Source organism: Thamnophis sirtalis, unplaced genomic scaffold, assembly GCF_051295495.1.
Source record: "Thamnophis sirtalis isolate CommonGarterSnake01/CBP01778 unplaced genomic scaffold, rThaSir2_p1.2 scaffold_4, whole genome shotgun sequence".
In the NCBI taxonomy this organism is placed as follows: Eukaryota; Metazoa; Chordata; class Lepidosauria; order Squamata; family Natricidae; genus Thamnophis; species Thamnophis sirtalis.
This window is the reverse complement of record NW_028261384.1, coordinates 66,064,223-66,090,691: the sequence shown is the minus strand read 5'-3', so window position 1 is coordinate 66,090,691 and position 26,469 is coordinate 66,064,223. Positions and strand designations below refer to the sequence as shown.

The following is a 26,469-nucleotide window of genomic DNA, read 5'->3' as shown; positions in this document are numbered from 1 at the left end:
GAAAGCTGCAACCCCCCTGCCCCCAGCCAAGGAGGAAGTGCCCAGTAGCCATGCCGGATAAATTTGATGGGAATCAGGCCATGTTTGCCACATTTCTGGGACAATGCCAGCTGGTCCTGAGTTTGAGAGCGGAGGACTTTCCCACTGACCGGACGAAGGTGGGATTCATTATCAGTTTGCTCTCAAGCACAGCTGCCCGTTGGGCTACCCCCTTGTTAACTCAGCCGAGCCCTTTGTTGGATGACTTCCAGGGTTTTTGTCAATACTTTAAACAGATGTTTGAGGATCCTATTAAGGGGGAAACATCAACTAGATGTCTGAAGTCACTGCAGCAGGGGAGTGGTTCATTGCAAGACTGTCAGTGAATTCAGACTGCGTAGCCAGGATTCAAGGTGGAATGAACCAGCTCTGATGGACACTTTCCAAGATGGTTTGTCTGATGCCTTGCAAGATAAACTGGTGAGGGTGGACAGGCCACCGACGTTCGACGCATTGGTCCACTTGTGCCTCCGGATAGACGCCCGGCTCCAGAGGCGAAGGCCTTGCCGTGCATTCCAGGAGACCACAAGCATGCCGGTTCATCAAGAGACTGCAGTGGACTGGGAGGAGCCCATGGAATTGGGTGCTGTCAGACCTCGAGTGTCACGTACAGAGATGGACAGACGTGCTGAGGGATTGTGCTTCTACTGTGGGGATCTTGGACACCTGGCGGGGAGTTGCCCCAAGAAGAATAGAAGGGTTGTGTGGAGTGCGGCCGTCCCTCAGCAACAAATTATCATGTCAGACAACTGGCACGTTTGTGCGGCTTTGATACCCCGTTCGCACAATGTAGCATGCATTCGTCGGGTGTGGAATCCCAGGGCAGATGCCCTGCCTAGGAAATCGGAGAACTCTGACCCTGCGAACTCGCTTCCACCTCGGACTGTTCTACCCGTTGCATCCTGCGCTGCAGTTTATCAGCCCGTGAGCATATAGTCTCTGATATGGGATGCGCAGCGGGGTGACGAATGGGTGGAGCAACGAAAGGCGGAAGTAGGGCCGGCTTCCTCATGGACTTTGGAAGGGGATCTTTTGAAGTATCTGGGCTGGCTCTATGTTCCCGCAGGACACATCCCTAGAGGGGTGCTCTCTCAGGTTCATGGCACTTCTGCAGCGAGACATTGGGGTTTTTTCCAGACATTGCGCCTGGCATCTCGTCAGTTTTGGTGGCCCCGTTTAAGAAATCTTGCCCGGTCGCCCTGTTTAGGATAACTCGCTCCCTCCTGAAAGGGAGGGATGCGAGTGAACCCTTACAGGGAAGAGCTGAGGAATTCGTTCAGTTTCTGTTGGACAAAGTCACTCAGATTCGGATGGACCTGGACTCCATTTGGACAGTGCCAGCAGAGATGCTGAGGGAGAGCCTTGATCAAATTTTGTGGAGTGAGTTCCAGCTTGCCACTCCTGAGGAAGTGGACAAGGCCATTGGAGCGATGAGTACTGCCACCCGTCTACTGGATCCTTGTCCCTGCTGGTTGGTTTCGACCAGCAGAGAGGTGACACGAGTCTGGATCCAGAGGATTGTAAACACCTCGCTTCAGGAGGGATCTTTCCCACAACCTTTGAAGGAAGCGGTGTTGAGACCTCTCCTGAAGCCTGCTCTGGACCCAGCTATCCTTAACAACTACCATCCAGTCTCCAACCTCCCATTCTTGGGGAAGGTTGTTGAGAAGGTGGTGGCCTCCCAACTCCAGCGGACCTTGGACGAAGTGGATTATCTCGATCTCTTTCAGTCTGGTTTCAGGCCTGGCTACTGCACCGAAACCACTTTGGTCGCACTGACCGATGATCTCTGGTGAGCCAGGGATAGAGGACATTCCTCTATCCTGGTGCTTCTTGACCTCTCAGTGGCCTTCGATACCATCGACCATGGTATCCTTCTGCGGCGGCTGGAAGAGGTGGGAGTGGGAGGCACCATTTTACGGTGGTTCTCCTCTTACCTCTCTGGCAAGTCGCAGTCGGTGTTGGTCGGAGGACAGAGGTCAACCCCTAGGCCCCTGGAATATGGGATGCTGCAGGGCTCGGTCCTGTCCCCCCTCCTATTTAACATCTACATGAAAACGCTGGGTGAGATCATTCGTCAGTACGGGATTAAATATCACCAGTATGCGGATGATACCCAGCTGTATCTGTCTGCCCCGTGCCAACTCAGTGAAGCGGTAGAAGTAATGTGCCAGTGCCTGGAAGCTGTCAGGGTCTGGATGGGAATGAACAAGCTTGCACTCAACCCTGACAATACTGAGTGGCTTTGGATGCTGCCTCCCAAAAATAGTCCAGATATTCCACCTTTAAACCTGTGGGGTGAAATCTTACACCCCTCAGAGAGGGCCTGAAACTTGGGTGTTCTCCTGGACCCGCAGCTGACATTAGAACATCATTTGTCAGCTGTGACCAGGGGAGCTTTTGCCCAGGTTCGCTTGGTGCACCAGTTGCAGCCCTACCTGAACCGGGAGGCACTCCAAATGATCACTCATGCCCTCGTCACCTCAAGGCTCGACTACTGCAACACGCTCTACATGGGGCTGCCCCTGAAGAGTGTTTGGAGACTACAATTGGTCCAGAATGCAGCCGCGTGAGCGATATTGGATGTACCTAGGTACACCCACATTACACCTATCCTCCGTGAGCTGCACTGGCTCCCTATTGGTCTCCGAACACGCTTCAAGGTGCTGGTTATTACCTTTAAAGCCCTACATGGCCTAGGACCTGGATATCTCCGTGACTGCCTCCTGCAACATACCTCCCAGCGCCCAATAAGATCGCACAGGGCGGGCCTTCTCCGAGTACTGTCGACTATGCAGTGTCGTCTGACGGCTCCTTGGGGGAGAGCCTTCTCTGTAGCTGCACCGGCCCTCTGGAACAATCTACCCCCTGAGATCCGGACCCTCCCCAATCTCTCGGCCTTCCGTAAGTCTGTTAAGACCTGGCTGTTCCGACAGGCCTGGGGCTGTTGATCTAGATTGACCTTCAGCCCCATTAAGATCGAGTGCATGTTGTGTCCCTCTTTTAACTCGTTTCTGTCCTGTATTTTTAACTTTTTAAAATGCTTTTAAACTGTTTTTATGTAAGCCGCCCGGAGTCCTTCGGGATTTGGAGGCATACAAATCTATTAAAATTGGAATTGGAAATTGGAAAATGACGTGCGGAAGTGCGTGGAGTCGTGTGTCCAGTGCCAATGGGCCAAGTCTGCGAGGAGGGCTTCGCCAAGATTCCAGCCCTTGCCAACCCCGGTCCCCGCAGCACAGGACTTCGTTTCTAGGATCCCGGCGGGGTACCAGTGTCTGGGACTGTGTTCCGTGGAGGCCGTCACCAACCCTTCCGGGCCGCACCCTGAGCGTTGGAACTGGGGGAAGGGCCCTGCAGTGGGGGATAGCGTGGTGGCCCGGCAGGAGTTGGTGGAGCTGCCGCCAGACTCCGACAGCGAGGGGTCTTATGAGTTGGCCTTGGAGGAGGTGGAGGACCCTGGACAGGGTGTTAGGGCTCAGCCGGAGCTGTTAGAGCCGCCGCCAGACTCCGACAGTACGGGGGCTGGTGGGTCAGCCTTGGAGAGGGTGGAGACCCCTGGACAGGGTGTTAGGGCTCGGCCAGAGCTGTTACAGCTGCCGCCAGTCTCCAACAGCAAGGGGGCTGGTGGGTCGGCCTTGGAGAGGGTGGAGAACCCTGGATGGGGTGTCAACGCCGTGCAGGACGGGAGGAGACGTAGTGGCCACTGGATACCTGGGGAGCATTGGATCAAGGGGAATGTCCCTGCAGGTATTTGGGAATAACATAGGAGGAAACACAGGAAATGAGTGTGGGGCATCTTATGGACAATCCATTCCGGCCGCATACGAACCGTCAGACCCAGGGGAAGGGCTCTGCGGTGGGGGATAGTGTTGTGATTCAGCAGAAACCTGAGTTGTTTCAGGATGCAGGATAATGAGCAGCTGTGGCTCGTTAGGGTCTTCTCCTGCAGATAAAAGACTGATGGTGCCACGCCTTAGTGGCAGAAGTCAACGTCGTTCGTCGTTCTTTTGTTCGTGAGTTCAGTTCCATTCCTGTTCGAGTTAGTGATTCAAAGAGGCACTTGGATAAGTGATTTGCTTTCTGTAAACCTGGTTTGCTGTAAGAGTTTTGTTTTTGCATTTGCTGTGCAACTTTTTGCCAGAGACTTTATCTATGTTTATTTTGGGCTCGCAGCCAGCTTGAGCCAGGACTGATAAAGATATTTTCTTTGAAGTTCTGTCTGGCTGTCGTTTGTGAACAAGCAAGGAGGGGGGTCAGAACAATTTACTATTTATATCACATCTCCTCTCATCAGGCCCAAAAGAAATTGTTTATAGCAAGCTCTAAACAAAAGTTTATTAATAAAATTTATGGGTCTTTTCCCTAAGTCCCAAATTACAATTTATATCAAAGTTATTTTTACTAATTAAGATTATCATTTCATTATTATTATCATAGTTAATTATATGTTAACAAAATGAGCATTTAATAAGAATCTAAAACAATCTACAAAATGCTAACATTTCTACTTATTAATCACCAAAAATATCCATTAACATTTCCTTGATATTATTGTGGTTAACAAAAAAAAAATATTTTCTATTTATATCACATCTCCTCTCTTCAGACCCAGATTAGTTATACCTTTATAACAAGATCTAAACAGAAATTTATTAATAAAATTTATAGGTCTTTTCACCAAGTCCCAATTTACAATTTATAGCCAGGTTACTTGTACTAATTAAGGTTATCATTTCATTCTTGTTGTCGTAGTTAATTATATGTTAATGAATAAACATTCAATGATAATCTAAAACAGTCTACAAAATACTATAATCCCTACTTATTAATCACCAAAAATTAGCTAACTTTTTATCGTCAACTTTCATTATCAACCTGTATCTTTCCAGTAGCAAAACAATCTTATCTCTCTTGCCAGTTGTTGTGTCAATTCTCTTTTCAGCTCCTTTATAAAGTTTTTATAGACTTCTCTCTGCACTTTATTGCTTAAAAGATCTCTCAAATAGTTTCGTTGCCCTTGAATTGTTATTAACATTAGCTTGTCTTTGGTTGTCAAACTTATTTCTGAATAGGTTTCTCTTCTTAACTCCATCATTATCACCCTTTTTTTTCTCCTGTGTCTTGAAATCTAGGATAAAGCTCCAAATTGTCAAGTTCACTTTTCCATCTTCTCTTCTTTCCACTTTCACCCATATTTGCTCCATTAATAAGTTCATCCATTGTCTTGTCTTTACCTTCTATATTTTCATTCTCTTCTTTAATCTTTTGCTGTGATAAACAATAGTCTATCCAACTTCTTCTCAAATCTCCAAAATCCTTCTAAAATATTTTGAATTCCAGCCAGGATGTTTCAAAATTTTAAGGTTTCCTCATCTGGATATTGATCCATTTTTCCAAAAAAAATGAAGTAGAAAAAAGGAATCTGATAGCCACTGCCACTCTAGCCTTCCAAGCTTCTTGTGTATGTGTGTGTGTGTATGTCTTAAGCACAAGTTCTTTTGTACTCTTCAAAGGAGAAGGGTTCTTATCTTTTTCTTTCCTTTTCCTTCTCTTGCCAAAATATTTTTCAAGAGCACCTACAAAAAGCAATTCATGTCCTTGATTCTTTATCAGGTTTTGTAAGCAAGTTGCAAACCCTTCAGTTACAAAGTCAGTAAGATCAAATAAGAATGAACAAAGGATATATTGTTTCAAAGAAAGAACTTTAGACTCTGGCTTCCGAATGGCAGATTCAACTTTTTCATACTTTTCTCAATCCTATAGAAAGCAAAAATCTTTAGTTGTCTTTGGTGGAAATTAATAACAAATAGTATCTAGAATTTGTTAAAATAAAAAAGAGAGTTTTAATTTAAGCCAAAAAATAAGATGGTAAAAAATAGAGGGGAAAAGATCAATCCAATCACTTCAAGTGGGGAAACAGGAAATGTTACAATTACTTCAATCCACAAGATATCGTTACAAGAAAGAATAAAAACTTTCCAAGGCAGTCCAATAAGAATTAAATTTGCTGGTTTATTCTTTTACTTAGAGGACTAATTATCTTTTTTTTTTAAGTTTCTTTGGGCAATCTTTCTCAGAGTAAAAAAAAATCACCCGATGGACTCACTTTCACTTCCTTCCTTCCGGAGCTGTCTCCGACTTTGTCAGCCTGGGGGCTGCCTGTCTGCCACCAGCTTGAAGCGCTTCCCTTGGATCAATCAGGGATTTTGCGGTGTCCCTGAGACCAGCAAAACTTTGAATTCCCGATCACTGTCTCTCTGGGGCGGTTTAGGTCCTGCTAGACCGTCCAGTGGCAAAAGTGTCAACGGCGGTCTCGGACAGTTAAGACCACATGTTGTATTGTCACAACATTGGCTCCTCCTCTCGAGAAAATAATTTTTGAATGAACTCAATTCACAGTAATTTAGAAAAGTACTTTCTCATTTGTTTTAAAGCCAGTCTTTAATATAAACTGGTCGATTCTGCTGATTTCACAGCATACTTTTAGAAAACTGAAGGCTCCATGTCAAATAAAGATATAAAGATGAAATCATGTCATGCAATGATTTTATCAGAAATACTGTGAGTTCTGCTGTCACACTTCTGCCCATTATGTTGGGATTATTTTTCATTTGATTTGGAGTTAGAAAACTATTTTTGTCCTCTGTTCTTCATTTTTCCAGACTTATTCATACATAGAGTACACTGTAGTGGTTTGAAGACATTTACAAAGAGTTTACATATTTGGATATAAATGCTAATAATAAGCGTATCAGACCAGGAGACAGAGTGGCATTATAAGTTTAGCCTTACAGGGATTCGACCAGAAGTTTCTCAGCAAGACAGATGGGGGAGATATGGGCTCCAAAGAGCCTCATATGAACTCTTTGTCAGACAGAGTTCATATGAGGCTCTGTCTGACAAACCAATACCAAGATCATTTTGGATCAGAACCTCCCTGGGGGGGCGGTGAAGAAGGGACAGCATCTCATCAGATCCAGAGGAAGTACAACAGGTCCCTCATAGGTCAGAGATTCGCCCTCTGAATCGGCATCGGGAGACGCACCATGGCAACATGACTGCACAAGAAGCTGCTGGCTTCTGGCCAAAGCATGAGCAGGAACCTGTAGGAGATGGGTTGAAAAGCCTAGTAAAAAGATTTGATTAACCAACAGACATAAATCAGAATTTAGAAAAGGCAAAGAACCTTGAGAGTGTAAATAATATTGATGGACAGATCGGGATTTTGGCAGAAAGAAAGAAAGAAAGAAGAGGGGAAATGGAGGGCTAAACCACAAGTCCAAAAAGAACTACTGGCCTTAAACAACTTGAAGACAGAAAGGAGAAAGCAGAGAAGTGACAAACACATTCAAACATAAGCTTGGAATTTGGATTTGGATTTGAAAAGACTGTGTCTTTAAAAGAGATTAGGAGACTTCGCTCGACCTTCTTCTAACTAACATATCTTAAGCAACTCTAATTAATGAGAGGTGGAATGTAACAAAGAGAAAAATATCAAGAAAAAAGCACTATTTTTTCACTTAGAACCTAATCTTGTCTGCTGCAACAAATGGAATGTGAAACCTTGAGCAGGAAGTTTTAATTAACTAATTGTCATAAATCAGAATTTGGAAAAAGCAGGAGGCAAAAAGAAACATACCAAGGAGACTTGCTGTGTTCAAGTTCATTCTAAATAATATATTTTAAGCAACTCTAACCAACAAGAAATGGAAGGCAACAAGGGGAAAAATAATAAAATCAAGAACTGGGAAAATAGAATTTGTTTTGCTGGAGTGAGAACAAAGGATCAAGATGTTTCCCTCTCTTCTTCCTCCCAATTTAAAGTGGACCAGAACTCTGAAATCAGAACTGTATAACTAATTTTGAAACTGGACATTATGGAAAGGTGGGAATTCAAAGAACTATGTGAAATTATAAAAATATGCATAAATCATTAAAATCAAGTCTAAATAGAATCTTGAAGTTAGATATTAAAGAAGTGAAGGAAGAAGAATGGGAGATAATGAAGTGGTAGAAATGGTGGAAAATAAAAAAACAGACAAAAAACTTCATTGGGTTTGACAGTGGTATAGGGAAAATTGAAAAGGGGGATGTGTCCCAACAAAAGGAAATAAAAAGCAGACAAAAGATTTCACTGACTTTGACAGTGGCATAAGGAAAACTGAAGAGGGGGGTTATGCCCCAACAAAGGGAACTACAAAAGATTTCATTGGTTTGACAGTGGCTTGCAGAAAATTGAAGAGGGTGGACATGTCAAAACAAAGAAAATGGAGAAGACAGGAATAGAGAAGTGAGACAAAAGACTTACTAGGAAAAAATCAGATTAGAAATAATTATATGGGAAATATAAAGCTGAGATATGTGGTTTACTCCTATATATGATAATTAAACTGAGTTGCAAACTGATTGAATATGATAACAGAAAGATAATTAAATAAAGTTTAAAATATATGGAATATGGACTAATATGAAACTGTTGTGTGAAGAATACAAAGTAGAGATATGTGATTGAATTTTATACATGATAATTAAACTTTGTTAATTGATTGAATATGACAATGGATGGACAATTAAGTATAGGTTAAAATTTATGAAATATGGACACATATGGAACTCTTAAGGTGATGAACAAAGTGAGGTGTGTACCGCTTGTTATTCTATATAGTAGATTAATGGAATTGTAATGAACATTGAACAGCAAGGATTGTTATTTAAAGACAATTAAGGGTAAGCTAAGTCAAGATATGGAAAAATGGAGGGGGGACATGAAATATACTTATAATGAAAAATTATTGAGATTATAAAGACAGAACTACAAATTTGAGGTGCATAATGATGTATAACTATATAAATATAATGATGAGAATAGCTAGGAATTGTAACCAGGTCGACATCCCAGCTAAAAATAGGCTGTTTTTTTAAAAAAAACAATATAATTATTATATATGTATATTTTTTTTCTTTCAAAAAAGGAGGAGGATATATATTAAAATTAAAGATGTATATTGAAACATAAGTATAAATACCATCAACATGAAATTGAGTTAGCTCAGAGACTGAAATACACCAAGTAAATGAGATGAAGAGTGTGGAGTAGAGGAGAGAGGTAAGGGAAGAAGAAAGGGATAGGAGAGAGGGTAGGGAGGGGGAAGAGGAGGAGAGAAAGAAGGAGTGGAAAGGGGAGAGAGGAAAAGGAGAGAAGAAGGGGAAGTAGAGAAGGATGACAGAGGGAAGAAAGGAGGTTGGGAGGAGTAGCGAGGGAGAAGAAAGTGGTGGATAGGGTATAAATATGGCATTTGAAGAGCAGAAGAGGATCATTTTGGGAGGTTGATGGTAAGATGAACTGATGTCAACATTTAACAATATACTATAATGTTGGTTATGTAATAATATAAAAGTGACTATATGTTATGAAAATGAAAAAATAAAAAACTTTTTAAAAAAAGTTTAACCTTATGGGAAAGTCAAATGAGTTTGTTGACCCCTGGCTTGCAATGTTTACTGTGAAAATATTATAGCATTTTTCTAAGGTTCGTACATATTTATCAATAATATATTCCTAATAATGTTTAATTATTAAACAATTTCTTGCCTTATTATCCCACTTTTTTTTCAAAAACATCTTTCAACTTTTACATAGAAAATAAAAAACTTCAACTGTTCACTGAACAGTTCATCAACACAGAAAAAATACACCTGGAAAAGAACCAGATTATCTTGCTGATGAAGTGACCTTATAGAGTAGACATTATAAGTATCAAATAATCTGCACATCCTCTCCATATTATCATACTAATAATGATGAGAACAAAGACAGTTTCCTATACTTTTACAGTCAATGATACCTTTGGTAAAATATCTACTGACCACCTGGTATTACAAGAAGGAGATCAGCCTAAAGGATAACACTTGTATGCCCGGCTTCACTTTACTAGAAGAATACAGTACTCCTTCCAATAGACACTTGCTGTCCACTTAACACAACTATTATAAAAACCAAGATTTTTTGTTTTTAATCCTATTTTACAATTATCATAATAGATTCATCTTGATTTTCTGGACTACAAATATTAAATGGTAACCATTCATACATAATGTCTTTTTATTAGCCATTATTAAAGATGATATCATAAAATTAGCATTAATTAAAAAATGAGAAAACACTACACCTTTACATCTCTCACAGCATGTTCCTCTTTGCTTAATAACCAGAGCACATGTCTTCGAAAGTACAGGGCACTTCTCACGTTTGCATGTCACTTCCTTGTTCTGTCAAGTGCGAAAATAGAAAGCAATATATGTATCAATAAAAGAATCTAATGTTACTGTCTGTTTTCTGCCAATTTGGGACACAGAGAGAAAACATGATTATTCCCTTTATGCAAATAACTGGCACTGCTTACTTTTTTTTGTATCACACATACAACAAGCTGGAAAATCAGGAAGAGAAAGAAAGCAACGGCAATTTGAAAAAACCAACCTAAATATATACCCATGTTTCCCTTAAAATAAGACCCGAACGTATATTTTGGGGGGTTCCAAAATAAGCACTAGGGTTTATTTTCAGGGAAACACAATTTCAGGGTGATCAGCCTGTTGGGTGCTCCAGCCAACCCCAGTGCACACACGAAAGGCAGCAAATGAGCAGGGCTGATGTCTGGCAGCAGCTGCAGCTTGCCGGCCCCTTTGTCAGCACATTCTGGGACTGCACGGCTTGTGCAATTCAGGTGAATTGATTACCTTTCCAAGCAGCAAAGAGTGGCAGAAGTGTGGGGGGGGGGGGGGCAAGCAATCCAGATATGCTGCACAGGCAAGTTAAAATACACACACACACACACACACACACACACACACACACACACACACCAATAAAGAGAATGGTCGTTTTTGTAAACTCCATTTTGCTAACAGAACACGAAATTTAAAACAAATACACTGCAATTTAAGGAGACAATCCAATCAACACCAGGAACAAGAAGCACTATTGTTTCCAAAGTAAAACTTAAATACAGTGTTTTGGGATTTTAAATTGAAGAATGATCTTCAGAATATTTTGAAATTGAAGAAGGATTTTCTCCATTCTCAAAATGGAAGGATGGGAGTTTGTTTCAGTTTTGGAAATATATTTTAGTATATTCGTTTTGTCTACATACTAAGCTTAACTATGGTATTTAAAACAAGTCATGTCAGATTTCCTAAAAATGCCCTAATTGATTCATAAGTAATGAGTCAAGTTTTCAAAACAAAACCAGTCATTTATTAGTAGCACAATCTAGGCAAGATCTATTCGCAGCCAAGCCTATGCTTTGTTTGATTTATCTCTGAACTTTAGCCCTGTTCCTTCCCTCCCCTCAGTCTTTGTCATAAATCACATTACCCTATAACAGTGATGGCAAAACCTTTTTGTACAGCGTGCCAGAATTCAATTCAATTTCCCACCCAACTGTGCATGCACACATGACCCCTGTGCATGCACATGCAACCACTCCCCAGGCTACAGAGGCTTTCCTGAAGCCTGGGGAAGGCAAAAACAGCCTCCCCTGCCCTCCTAGAGGCCCTCTGGAAGTCAGAAATGAATCGGTTCCAAACTTCCAGTTGGGGCCATTTTTTGCCCTCTCCAGCCTTTGGAGGCTTTCCTGAAGCCATTTCAGAGTTCTGGAGGGCTGGAGCAGGCCGTTTTTGCTTCAGGAGACGGTGGTTGTAAGCCTTGGGGCTCCTGGGCAACTATGTGCACAGGGCACAAGGCTGGCTCCGGTTGCAAATGACTCCTCAGGCCGACTTCCCTGAGTAGAGCTGGCGGTCCGTTACTTCTCTTTGAGAGCCGCCTTGCAAAATGTCAGAAAATACCCCATGAAGTGGGTGCGGGTGCTTTTTACAATGAATAGTAAGGGAAGTGAGCCAGTATCCTTGTCTCCTTCCTCCGAGAGGCCGCGCGGCAGCAAATTGTGTGTGTGTGTGTGTGTGTGTGTGTGTGTGTGTGTGTGTAAGTAAGTAAGGCTGTCAGCACTCCTCCATTGAATAATTAGGAAAGAAAACCACAAGACTCCATTGATAGAAATCAAGTGTACTTTTACTAATTATAAATGATTAGAAGCGTAGCAAAGCGAAAGACTGATTATTTAGGTGCGAAAGCGATTGATATATAGAATAACTCATTCCCCACCCCTTGGCATCCCAGTTACAGTCCAATCATAATTCTCCCAAGTGTCAGGTGTGAGATAACTTCGAAAGGCATCACTCAGATGGAATGTCGGTGCCGTTGGGCTTGGCGGGAAACCTCCTCCGCATGCGCAGCAAGAGAGGCAGCAAACTCCAGGATCCTCCTCCAGCACAATCAGTATTCCCCTCTCAAATACCATGCCCCCCTCCCCCGTTTCAATGGCAGCTGAAGCAGCAGCAAAGCAGAGGCTGACATCCTGCCCTCCTCCGGAAAAAGGCGGTCAGGCCTGGAAAACGACAAAACAGAAACAAACAGACAAACAACAAAAAACAGAAAAAGAAAAATAAGGGGGTGAGAGAAAGACAGGAACAAGAGTCTGCTAGGGCTTGTCCGGATAAGCAGAATAGAACTGGCGAAGCAGTTGGGGGGCCCGGAGATGGGACTTGTCCACCCACTCGGCATGAGACTGAGGAAAATGCTTCCAAGCCACCAGGTACTGAAGGCAGTTCCGCCGTCTACGAGAGTCCAAGATTTCCCGAACCTCAAAATGCTGCTCACCATCAATCAATAGGGGGGCAGGTGGCGGGTCCACTGGTGGACGCAAAGATGAAAAACGAACAGGTTTAATGAGATTAATGTGGAAAACAGGATATACACGGTTGAGGTGCTTGGGTAGCTGTAAGCGAACCGAAACAGGATTGATGACCTTGATTATGGGAAATGGGCCAACATACTTAGGCCCCAACTTTTTTGATTTCTGTGTAGTTTGAAGGAACTTCGTGGAGAGATAAACTTGGTCACCCACTTTGTACTGATAAGGTTGAGAACGTTTCTTATCAGCCTCAGGGGCGTTGGCATCCCCATCTGGGGCTGTGCTGGTCCGGATGCGCAGCCACCCCTCCCTCCAATTAATGCGAGGGTTCCATTTAGGAAGCCAGGGGAGTCCCAAAATAAGGGGTCTGTCCATCCCAGGTGCCACAATAAAAGAGATCAATTCCACATGGGTGCCCATTTTCATCTCTAGAGGTTCAGTGTAGAAATGGGCCGGGCCTCCCACTGCAATGGATCCATCGATTTGGCAAAAAACAATAGGGGTTTTCAAAGTCCTTAATTTCAAGCCCAGTTTTTCAACCATTGCAGGGTTAATCATACATCTCGAACAGCCCGAATCAAGGAGGGCGGAAAGCCACTCTGTCTCCCCAGCAGGTGGCACCCTTAACTCAATTGGGATCAACATGGGGCCTTTATGTGAACTCACGCATTGAGGCGAGCCGTCGTCATCGGAGTCATCCGAGGAGCTGGTGGTCACATCCGCTCCCTCCTCCATCTCCGGCTGGAAACACTGGGGGGTATTTTCAGCAGCGAGCGCAGCTCCCTTCTCCTTCCTCAGGGCCTTGCTTGCCTTTCCTTTCCTCTTGGTAGGGGTTTGGGCAGGCGGAGGAAGTTTAACGCGTCAATTCATGGCGCTATGGCCTCCTTTTCCACAACGGAGGCACATGAAAGGCTTGTCTTTGCCGGTGGAGCTTCCATTCCCTTCACCCTGATGTGGAATGGGGCCCTTTGAGCTGGGGGGGGGGTGATCTCTCTGCTTTTTCCCCTTTCACACGTTGAATTCTAATCTAGTTCAATATCCGCTGTATTTTCATAGCCAGCAACAATTCGCTTAGGAAGGTGTCTGTTAACGCATTGTTGGTAAATGTCCTCATTTAATCCCAATGCAAATTGGTCCTGAACCTCTTAAGCCACTGGCTTATTTCCCTGTTTTAGGGCCATAAAATTCACCTTCCCTCGTCTCTCAATCAGTGGGTCATCAAACCTCCTTTTTAGTGCAGTCATAAAGCTATTAAAATTCCTCAGGACAGGGGAATTACATTGGTATAAGCTCACCATCCAAACGGCCGCTTTTTCTTCCAAAGAAAGTGAAACTATTCGCACTTTCATCTCATCTGACTCTAAAACTTGGCCATATTTTTCCATATAGTTGCAAATCTGCATGACGAAAGGACCTAACCTCTTTGTATCACCGTTATATTTTACTGGTAAGGGAGGGACTTTTGCACTTCTGCGTCTTCTGGGGGACCCCCCTACTCTGGCAACAGCCCTGGCTGGGGGGGGGAAGACTGTTTCTGGGTTTGCTTGCTCCCATCCCCCCTCGGCCTCTTCACCCTCCCTAAATTTATGCAAGGAGTACCTTTGTGCAGATTCTTCCGTTTGCTCTCTTTCCATTTCTCTCTCCCGGGACCTCCTCGGTCATAGTTTCTTTCCAGTCTGCTGGGGTTTTCCTTTGTTTCCGTCTGGTGACTCCTGCATCCAAATTCTCATAATCCTCATAATCCTCTTTTTGCCCCACTCCCAAAGTCCATCGGGGCTGAACCGCAGGCTTCTCTATCCTCAGGCCAGCTAGCCTTTCAGGTAAAGTTGGTTCTGCAGTTTCTCTTTCAATCTCCTCATCATTGCCTGCTTGCAATGACATTTCTCCGTCCTTCTTGTGAGTACACCCCCCACGGTAGGTTGAAAACTCCTGGTGGGGTGTGAATGAGTCTTTCGCTTACTGTCAGCACTCCTCCATTGAATAATTAGGAAAGAAAACCACGAGACTCCATTGATAGAAATCAAGTGTACTTTTACTAATTATAAATGATTAGAAGCGTAGCAAAGCGAAAGACTGATTATTTAGGCGCGAAAGCGATTGATATATAGAATAACCCATTCCCCACCCCTTGGCATCCCAGTTACAGTCCAATCATAATTCTCCCAAGTGTCAGGTGTGAGATAACTTCGAAAGGCATCACCCAGATGGAATGTCGGTGCCGTTGGGCTTGGCGGGAAACCTCCTCCGCATGCGCAGCAAGAGAGGCAGCAAACTCCAGGATCCTCCTCCAGCACAATCAGTATTCCCCTCTCAAATACCATGCCCCCCTCCCCCGTTTCAATGGCAGCCGAAGCAGCAGCAAAGCAGAGGCTGACATTGGCTGGCAAAGAAGCCTTGGTTTTCCCACTGCCACAGCTCTCAGTGGAAGGAGGCAGGGATACTGGCTGGCGCTCGCTTCCCAAGGTTTCTTTGCTAGCCTCCTTTACACACACACACACACACACACACACACACACACACACACACACAGTGCCGCACGAGGGAGAGGGAGAGGCTAGCAAAGAAGCCTTGGATTCCCCATTGCAGCAGCTCTCAGGGGAAGGAGGCAGGGATATTGGCCGGCGCTCACCTCACCTAGCAGCAAGCGATGTGTGTGTGTGTGTGTGTGTGTGTGTGTGTGTGCAAGGGAGGCTAGGAAAGAAGACTTGGGAAGCGAGCACCAGCAAATATCCCTGCCTCCTTCCCCTGAGAGCTGCTGCAACAGGGAATCCAAGGCTTCTTTTCCAGCATCTCCCTCTCCTTCTCCTCCTGATTTCTCCCCAGCAGCCTTCAGGTGCACATGGGTCGCTCTGGGCATTTTTCACGTGCTCAGCTTGCCAGGCTGCCCATGTGCCCCTCGGAGCTGCAATGGCGGTGGCTTTGGAGACGTTGGTCGGTGGGGAGGGGGAGATTAGGCGAGCCATGTTAAACTCCCCTCCAGCCTCGGCTCCTCTGAAGAAGCGCCATGGCCGCTTCCTTCTCTTTGAAAGCCACCTTGCAAAATGGGGTATTTTCTGACATTTTGCAAGGCAGCTCTCAAAGAGAAGGAATGGACCACCAGCACTACTCAGCGCTACTCAGGGAATTCAGCCTGTGGAGTCTGGAGTTCCAGGGGAAGGAAACTGCACCACGGCCCACTCCACACGTAGGGCTCCCCCCATCCATCCGCGGCTTCTGCCTCTTGCTCTGCTTCCTCGGCAGCGGTAAGCAGCACCACGGACAAGGAGCAGGCAGGTGGCTGGGTGGGAAGCCAATGGGCTGCTTTGGAGCCTGAAACCCCATGGAGCTGGCATGAGAGGCATGCGGGCCCGAGTGGAAGGCAGCATCTTCCTGCAGTGGGGGCAGGGGCTCTGCCTTTGCAGAAACAGAGCGGGTGCATGTGCAGTAGCCCCGGGCCGCAGCATCGCTGCTGGCTCTCTCAGCCCCATCACAGTGTCTGCATTTTCACCAAGGGCCGCCCACTGGACGGGCTGGATGCTGATCTCAGAAGGCTAGCGGGCATGGGGATCTGCCAGTAAAACCATGTGGAAGACAGGGAAGCATGGCAGGGCCTTGGGGAAGGGGTAGCTAGCTAAGGCATGACTCACAGTCTTACCTAGCAGGGGCGCAGCACTTCAAGCAGGCAAGCTGCAGAGTAGAGACTGGGTGGGACAGGACAAGCAAGTGGTGACCAGGTAACTGGTTCAGGAGTGGAAAGCCCCCCCCCCCGGGCATCCAGAAATATGAAAAACCAGCTAGCCAGCACTCCCATGCACATCGGAGCTGACGGCTGGTGTACCACTCAATATGGCTCCGTGTGCTACCTGTGGTACACATGCCATAGGTTTGCATGTCCCTATAAGATGCACTCCTCCCAAACCAGCTGCAGTAATCTGAAATCTGACTCCAGACAACAGTATATGTGGAATGCACTCCCCCTCATTCTGTCCCCATGACAACATTGAGAGTTGACATTCGGCTCCCCTCAGTTTCCAAAAGCAATCTGCGCGAAGCAAAAACAATTTGAATACAAGTATAGGATTCAAGGCTACATCCTCCCCCCAGGTTTGTTTGGATTTTTTTCATGGAATCTTTCTATAAGGCAATCAGCCTGGATATTTCTACTCTTTACCCAAGATGCCTCTGACAAGGGGTAGCCCTTCCACTTGATTAATTACTAGAGTTGTCACCTCAAATCAAGGATTCATTGCACCTCATAATAGGTTTGGCCCCCTATGACCACGGAGCCTGGAGGCTCCTGGGGTAGTGGTCTCAGAGTGGATCTGACCATGGGTTTTAGGAGGCTACTATGGAATACCAGGTGTATTTTCCCTAGCAGTCAGGACAGTTTCAATTGCACTGTGATTTGGTTGATGATCTTTACTATGGGGAATGGTCCCACAAACTTTGGTCCCAGTTTCTTGCTAAGAAGTCCTAACCTCAAATATTTTGTGGAAAGGTAAACCTTCTCTCCCACCAATAATGGTCATTGTGGAGCTCGGTGTTTATCTGTCTGTTTCTTATAGGTTTGTGCTGCTTTAGCCAGTGCTTTTTTGACATTCTCCCAGGTTGCTTTTAGCACTGACATCCAACCAGTCAAGCTAACTAAGGAAGGGGGATCCCTTGGATACTCAGGCATTGGAACAAAATCCATGCCACTCACTACTTTGAACGGTGTTGGTCCTATGCTACTGTGAATGGCATTATTGTATGTGACCTCAGCAAAAGACAGAAGGTTTGCCCAATTGGACTGCTGATAGTTCACCTAGCACGTCAGGAACTGCTCTACCATAGCATTCAGTCTCTCTGCCCCCCATTGGTGCTCGGGTGAAAAGCTGAGCTAAGGGCCTGGGATGACCCAATGGACCATAGAAACTCCCTCCAGAACTTAGCCATGTACTGGACCCCTCTGTCTGTGATAATTCTTTGAGGTACTCCATGCAGACAGTAATGTGCTTCAGAACAGTTTGGCCAGCTTGTGAGCTGAGGATAGTCTGCTGCAGGGTATGAAGTGTGCCTGTTTGGAGAATAAGTCTATTATAGTCCAAATCACCGTGTTTCCCCCACTTCTTGGCAACTCTACTATAAAGTCCATTGCAATCTCCTCCCAAGGCCTCGTTGCCTCTGCTACTGGTTGCAGCAGTCTGGGGTTTTTTCCCAGTTGTCTCTTCATTGTAGAGCAGATGGTGCAACTTTTCATGTAACTGTCCACATCTTTCTTTATGCCAGGCCACCAGAACTGCCTCCAGGCTAAGTGTAACGTCTTTCAAAATCCAAAGTGGCCTGCCGGTTTGGCATTGTGGCTCCTCTGGAGAATTAGGGTGCGTAGGAATTCTAGGACATAAGAGTTTCATCCCCTTCCATGCGAGGTCATCTCTTTTTGTCAAGATGTGTTGGTTGTTTCGTAACCAGGGGTCTGCTAGCAGTTCGATTTTAAGTCTCATGGTTACGTTGCTTGCTGGTTGGTCTTGCTAGTCACAACATTGTCATCTGGTGGTCACTTGGGCAGCTATTTGGGTAGAGGGAATGATGGCGTCCACCACCTGCTCCCGATCGCATTTATACTGGGGCATGCAGGAGAGTGGAGTCAGCTAGAAAATCCCCCCCCCCCCCGGAATATGCTTTAGTACGGTCAAAGCAGTTGAAGTACTGAGCCTGTCGGACTTGTTTGGGTGATAGTTTCTGCAGGGTCCTGAGAGCCTCCAGGAGTCAATCCAGACTTTGAACTGTTTCTGGCCCCCTTCCAACAGGTGTCTCCATCTCACCGCAAAAGCCTCCTTTTCTCATGCAGCCCATCATCTCTCTGTCCCTGTGAGCTTGCGGAAAGTGTAGGAACAGGGTTGTAAATTTCCTCGGTTGTTTCTTTGGAGTAGCACCACTTCCACTGCCGTGTCACTGGCATCTACTGGGATCACGAAGGGTTGCTTGGGGGTCAGGATGCTTCAGCACCAGTTCCTTTGCAAACATTTCTTTTAGTGTTTCAAATGCCTTTTGGCAAGTTAGGTCCCACTGTAGAGGTTGTCCCGGGCGAGGTTTTGTTCCTGGGCTCCCTATCTTTAAGAAGTCTGTCATGGGTTTGGCAATCTTCACAAAGGAGGGGATGAATTGCCTAAAGAATTTCACAAACCCTAGGAAGTTTTGTAGCTGTCTGCAGGTGCGAGGGGGTTGTCAGCCTAGGACAGCTTGTACTTTGGCTGGGTCCATCTCTATTCCCTCATTTGACACTCGGTAGCCCAGGTAGTCTAGCCATGCATGGTGGAATTCACATTTTGATAGCTTGACATACAGGTTGGCTGCCAGAGGTTTTTCCAGTACCTGTTGGACCAGGGGTATGTGGTCGTTCATGGTCTCCATGTAGATGAGGATGTCACCCAGGTAGACAAAGACCCCCTTGTAGAGGTGCTCATGCAGCACTTCATTTATTAACTACATGAACACTGCTGGGCTCCCTGCAGTCCGAAAGGCATCATTTTGAATTGGAAGCTCCCTAGGAGGCAGTTGAACACTGTTTTCCATTCATCTCCTTCCCTGATCCATACTCGGTAGTATGCTTCTCTGAGGTCTAGTTTGGTGAAGACTTTTCCCTTGGCCAAGTGAGAAAGCATATCCTTCATGAGAGGGAGTGTGTATAGGTTGTGTACGCACACTGCATTGATTCCTTTAAAGTCCACACACAGTCTCATAGTTCCATCTCTTTTTTCTTTGAAGAAGACTGGTGCTGCGATCTGTGGCTTGGCTAGCTCGATGAACCCTCATGCTAGGTTTTTGTCTAAGTGTTTGCGCATTTCTTGCATTTCCCAGGGCATCCCAGGTGTATAGTTTGAGTTTGGGTAGTTTTGCTCTGGGGATTATTTCGATGGTACAATCTACCTCATGATGGGCGGAACAGAATGTTGTACTCAGTCTCTCTGAATACTTCTGCAAGGTCCTGATATTCCCATGGGATCTGTTTGATCTCTGGGGTTTCGTCGGATGTAGCTGCCAGATGTTCTGGTGGGCTCTTGGGGGGGGGTTCAGTGTTTGGGTGGTGTTTCTGCTTGCTGGGATGGAAGGGGTTGGGGGCCCTTTTCTATCCTACGTCTGTGGGTACCTCCTTGCCACCAGATGGTTGGCCCCCACTTGTCTAGCCAGGAGAGTCCCAGTATGACTGCATCTGTCATTTGGGGGGCTATTATGAATCCAATTACTTCCCAGTGATCCACTAGCTCTAGTCTCACTGGTTCAGTCAGGTGGGTGGCATAGGCTTCCACCATCAGGGACCTGTTGACCTGTTTGAACCAGATTGGGTGGGCCAGTCTTTTTGCTCTGATCCCCAGTTTCAAGGCTGTGGTCAGTTGATCAAGCATCTAGTGCAGCCTGAGTCTATTGGGGCTTGAAAATCCCCCTGGCTTCCTGTTTTTGGGGCTGTGAGGCACATTGGAAAAAGAAAAGGACAGATTGGTCCTCGCACCATCAGGGTGTTTTTGCCCTTGTTGTCACTGTCATAGAATTCTGATTATTGGTTGTTGTTGCCTGGTGTCATCCCCCCTTCGTCTGGGTGGGGAGGGAACTCTGCAGCTTGGAGGGCCTTCCGTGATGTGTGGGTGGTGCATTTGTGGCCCCATTCCAGTCGTACCCTGAGTGGCTCTGGCCTTGGCATTAGGCTTGGGATCATTCACGCAGATGCAAGGTGGCCCACCACCCCTTTAGCATTTCAGTGGACATTGAGGGGGACTGGTTTCAGGACCTCCCCCCCCCCATGTCCCTGAAAGCCAACGTAGATGTTCTTTTGGGCAAGCTATTGAAGCTTGGCTCTTTCATTCCACCTTGCCTTCTGATCTGTTTGCTTGCCGCGGCGCGAGGCAAGCATGGCCAGGGAGAAATCAGAGGGAGGGGGAGGAGAAGGCTGAGCTTCTGCTAGGGAGAAATCTTCTCCTCCCCCCAATTTTTCCCTGGCTGCACTTGCCTCGTGTGGTGCGAAGCAAGGCGACTCTCAAAGAGAATGAAGTGGGTGTGGCGCTTCTTTGTAACAACTGAGGCTGGAGGAAGGTGCAACATGGCACTGGCCTCTTCTGTTGTGAAGAAATGCCATGCCCACTTCATTCTTTTTAAGAACTGCCTTGCAAAATGTCAGAAAATTCCCCATTTTGCAAGGTGGCTCTCAAAGAGAATGAAGCAGGTGCAGCATTTCTTCACAACAGCCAACCTTGGAGAAATCAGGGGGAGGGAAAGGCCTTCTTCTCCCTCTCCTGATTTCTCCCTGATGGCAAGTGGAGGGTGTGTATGTTTGTGTAAGGGGGTGGGGGGAGGATGAGAAAGATCAGAAGGGGAGGTGGAACAAAAGAGACAAGCTTCAATAGATTGCCCAAAGGAACATCTATGTTGGTTTTGAGGGACATGTGGGGGGGAGGGCACAGACCATTCGGCACTGCAGAAGCAGCAGCAAGTGGTGTGAATGTGTAAGGGGGGCTGGATGAGACAGATCAGAAGGGGAGGTGAAACAAAAGAAGCTTCAATAGCTTGTCCAAAGGAACATCTACGTTGGCTTTGAGGGACATGTGGGGCGAAGCACTGACCATTCGGCACTGTAAAAACAGCAGCGGGGGGGAGGGGGTGCACACAGGGCAAAATGGGAGGCGCCCTGCTGGGAGAGGCTGTGTGGAAGGCGAGGGGAGGCTGGCCATTCCATGGCACTAGGCTCACTTCCCTTACCACTCGCCACCGCCACCCCTGCAGGATGGAGCATTACTGCTCCCTCCCCACTGGCTGCATCCCAGGCCCTGCCTGCCCTGCTTAGCTGGGCGATTGGCAGGGAAAGTGCAAGGGGGAGAGTGGCAGTGAGAAGTAAGGGAAGTGAGCACCAGGCCATCATCCCTGCTTCCTTCCTCTGAGAAACCGAGGCTTCTTTGCCAGCCTCTCAACTGAGTGTCCGTGTGTAAAGTGACATCAAGTAGGCCATGCCCACTCAATCACATGCCCCCCTACCTAGCCACACCCACAGAACAGGTAGTAAAAAAGATGAAATCCACCCCTGCATTGTATCACATCTTTCAAAAATCCTGGTGCACCAGGGAACTACCAGAGGACTGGAAAAGAGTTCCCATCTTCAAAAAAGGAAAATAAATCAGACCCAAGAAACTACAGACCAATCAGGCTAACATCAATACCCAGGAAGATACTGGAAAAAATAATTAAAAACCAGATCTGTCAACATCTAGAAACAAGTAAAGTAATAACTAGCAGTCAGCATGGATTTGTTAAAAACAGATCATGCCAAACTAATCTTATTTCATTCTTCAACATAGTGATTAAATTAATAGACCAGCAAAATACTGTGGACATAATATACTTAGACTTCAGCAAGGAATTCAACCTACTTCTTGGTAAACTAGAAAAATTGGGATAAATAGCATCACCACCAGATGGATTCATAACTGGTTGACAAACCATACTCAATGAGTAGTCCTTAATGGGTCTAAGTCTACAGGGAGACCAGTGGGGTACCACAAGGTTCCGCTTAGAGCCAAAACTCTTCAATATCTTCATAAATGACTTAGATGAGGAAATAGAAGGGAAATTTACCATATTTTTTGGAATATAAGACACAACCTTTTCCCCCAAAAGAGGGTGAAATCTGGCCGTCTTATACACTGAATACAGAATTTTTGGCCTCCCCAAACCACACCCCCTTCACAAAAATAGAACTGCAGAGGGTTTGGGAGGTCTGCAAAGTGCTCCTAGGGGCTGGAGAGGGCAAAAATAAGTGGAAATGGGCCATTTTTTGCTCATTTTTGCTTCCCCAAGCCCCCAGGAGCACTTTGCAGGCTTCTCAAACTCTCTGCATGCCCCATTTTTTCACAAAAAAATTAGGGGTGCAGAGGGTTTGGGATGTCTGCAGGGTGCAAAACCTTTTTTTTTAAACAGATTATCACTTTAAAATCTTGGTGCGTCTAATATCCGGTGCATCTTATATTCTGAAAAATACGGTACCAAATTTGCAGATGATACTAAGTGGCAGGAATAGCCAACATCCTAGAAGATAGGCTCAAGAGCCAGATGGATCTTGACAGACTTGAACACTGGGTCCTATCTAACAAACTGAAATTCAACATAGAGCTGCTTATCAGACTAGTGTTGTTCTCAAAATGATTTACACATATGTTCTTCTAGATATACTTGAGATTTTTCATTTATTATGATGGTTTTAGATTTTATCGACATTATTTGAACCCCAAAATTTTTTTTTTTTTTTCAAAAAAAATGGGAGCAAAGTCAGAGACCTGAATATCAGAATTCCAGATGGAGTGAAGCAGGAGAAATCTCTTGGAGATCAGATGGGGAGAAGACAACCAGTAATGGCTGACCTGAACGACTGACAGCTGGATGAAGTAAGCATGAATTAAATGGAACAATGGTGGAAAGTTCCTGGCCGCAATTTAGTTCCAACCGTTGAAACTAAAAGAGATCATTTGGAGGAGTTTCCCTGGTGGAAGACACAATTATAACTGAAAGGAGGGGGAGGCAACCTCACCCGAACAGGAAAGAACAGCAAGAGTTGGCAGGGTAAAGATAGGAGATCAAGGAGAATAATACGGATTGGCTGGAACAATAGGAATACTCCATTTTTTTTTTCTATCTTCTTCATTTACCAATGTGTTTAGGCAAAGGAGATTATTGGAGTTTTGGATTTAATGTAAGATTGGAGAAGAAGTTTGGAGCAGCACCAATGGGAGAGCAGGACAGTGTGAAAGTTTGGTGATTAATGGTTTCCTTTTGAAACGGTGACAGTGCTTTTTTTCAAAACATAAAATGAGATAGGGTGACATCTACTGGTCAAAGAGAGAAAACACTGATGAGATATATATGTAAGGGAAGCTGAAAAAAGGGACTATTTTGGCGTTTTGGCCTTTTGAAGTACTATTGACTACTGACTATTAACTGACTATTAATTGGGGGGGAGCAAAAAGAACATCACATAGAGAGTCTTACTTATAACTTATTATAACAGACTTTAGTTGAACTTTAGCTGAACTATATTAAGAATCTTCAATAGTGACCTAAAATTGTGATATCTAGCCTTGATACACTTCAATATACTCTCATATAAGATAATTGTGTATGTTTTATAATTATCTATATATGATAACAAAATAGAATATTAATAGCTTATAATAGCTTATAGTATCTAGAGAGGTGGAGGCTTATATTGGTGGGAAGAAAAAGTGGGAGAACTTGATAAAAGGTTATTTTTGGGAGGAGGCTGTTAAAATGATGAGTATTACCAATTTAATGAAGATTGGGACAGGGAGAAAGCAAGGTACTCAATTAACAGAGGCAGCCCCGAGCCCCTCAGGCCAATGATCCATGGAGGAAATATTTCGGAGGGAGAGGTTAAATTCATTTAAAGACTTTCAGGTCATACTACAAGGTATGCAAGAAAGGATGAAATGAAACCATAGGTAACTAAGGAAAGAGATTGGAGAAGTAAGGAGTGATACAAGAGAACTAAAGGAAAAGATGCAGATGATGGATGAAAAATTTGAATCCTTCCAACAACAATTTACGAAAAATGAGCAAAGATTGCAAGAAATGGAAATGAGAACGGAGAAAGAAGAAAAAAGAATAGATGAAATTAGTGAAAAATTAATTCAGGCCAATAGGGAGCTCAAAATACAGACTTTTTTTTAGAGTCTGAAAAATTGGTGCATTATCTACGCTTCCAAAATGTTAGAGTGGAGAGAGGAGACCTGCTGGAAATCATGGGAGAATTATTAATGAAAGCACTTGGAATTGAGAAGGAAGAGATGCTGACAGAATTGGATTAGACTACTATAGAGTAAAGACAAACTATGCAAGGAGACACAATTTACCAAAGGAAATACACATTAGACTGGTGAAGAAATCAATCCCAGATGAAATATTACACAGAACGAGAGATGAACCAATATAATATAGAAGAAAACAATTAACAGTCTTGATGCAAGTACCAAGAAGGGTCAGAGAACTGTGAAGACCTTACCAATTCCTGACTTCCACATAACCAAATGTAATATCCACTTTAGGTGGCTGATTCTGCAAAGCATTATAGTCATGTGGCAGGATAAAAGACACAGAATAGACACTGTGACAAGGCAGAGGAATTCTACAGTCAATGTATCAGCAATGAAAAAGAAGTGGAAAAAAAGGAAGATTTGGAAGGAAGCGACTCGGGACTAACGGAAAAAGAAAAGTGTGTGTTACAAACCAAAGAGAGGGGTGAAGGAAAGGAAGAAAAGATGGAGAACTATGAGAGAAGACACCAGGAAACAAAAGAAGTCAGAACAACAAGAAGCACAAAACCAAGGTACCGATAGAAAAATGCAAGAAGAGATAAAAATCCTATCACTTAACATCAACGGATTAAATTCACCTACCAAAAGAAAGAAAATATTTAACAGATTAAAGAAGTAAAATTTGGATATTATAGCAATACAACAAGTCCATATAAAAGAAAAACAAAAGCTAGAATACCCTAAAGTAGGGATTGTATACGCTTCATTAGCACAAACAAAAAGAGTAATAGTCTTAAATATTAAAGAGGTGATTTCGGTCAAACAAATTTACAAGGATGATGAAGGAAGGATCTTCATAGTAGAGATAGAAATAAATCAGAATAAAATCTTATTAGTAGAGATTTATGCACCAAATGGAGCACAAAAGCAATTTTATAGGAAACTACACAATGTGATACATCGCATGATAACATCTGCATCCTGGGAGATCATAATGCAATAATTGATTAAAAAATTATATTATAAAAGTGACAAAAAGAAAAAAAGGAAGAGAAGAATGTTACCAAAATCCTTTTTTCAAAATGGCAGAGGAATTGAAAATAAAAGATGTTTGGAGAGAGAGAAACCAGGATATAAACCTGTTGTGACTCAGCAGAAGTTTGCTGTGAGTTGAGTCGGGATGCAGGAATAACAATGCAGCTGGGGCTCGTTAGTGTGGTCTTCTGAAGATAAAAGGACTGATGGTGTGACGCCCTGGTTGCAGAAGTCAACGTTCATCATTCATCGGTCGTGGTTTGTTTGTGAGAAATGGTTCCACCACAAAACCGCGCTCGACTAAACCGCGCCCGACTAAACTGCGTCGCTGACGTCATCAACAGGGCGACAACAGCGCGGAGACAGAAGCATGCTGTAAACCCTAAACCTAAAATTAACCCTAAACCTAAACCTAACCCCCCTAAACCTAATCCTAAACCTAACCCTAAACCTAACCCTTAACCTAACCCTAAACCTAATCCTAACCCTTAACCTAACCCTAACCCTAACCCTAACCCTAACCCTAACCCTAACCCTTAATCTAACCCTAAACCTAACCCTAACCCTTAACCTAATCCTAAACCTAACCCTAAAGCTAACCCTAAACCTAACCCTTACCTTAAGTTGAATCGGCTTGCTTTCAAAGCGCTATTTAAAGCGCCCTTTCTCCACGCTGGCTGTTGTCGCCCTATTGATGACGTCAGCGACGCGGTTTAACCGGGCGCGGCTTAGTCGAGCGCGGCTTTGACGGGTCATGGTGAGAAACACTTGGATAAGTGATTTGCTTTCTGTAACCCTGACTCAAGGAGACACTTGGAGAAGTGATTTGCTTTGTAAGAGAACTTTGTTTTTGCATTCTGTTATCTTCTTGC

General features: G+C 44.6%; 1 protein-coding gene across 1 annotated transcript in view; it reads right to left on the bottom strand.

Moving 5' to 3' along the window:
- The window catches only part of BMPER (BMP binding endothelial regulator), a 461,522-nt gene that overhangs the window by 321,183 nt on the left and 113,870 nt on the right, over window positions 1-26,469 (bottom strand). The window contains exon 3 of the mRNA XM_014056655.2: window positions 10,212-10,311. Within this exon, the coding sequence (XP_013912130.2) occupies window positions 10,212-10,311 (100 nt within the window). The remainder of the gene's footprint in view (window positions 1-10,211; window positions 10,312-26,469) is intronic.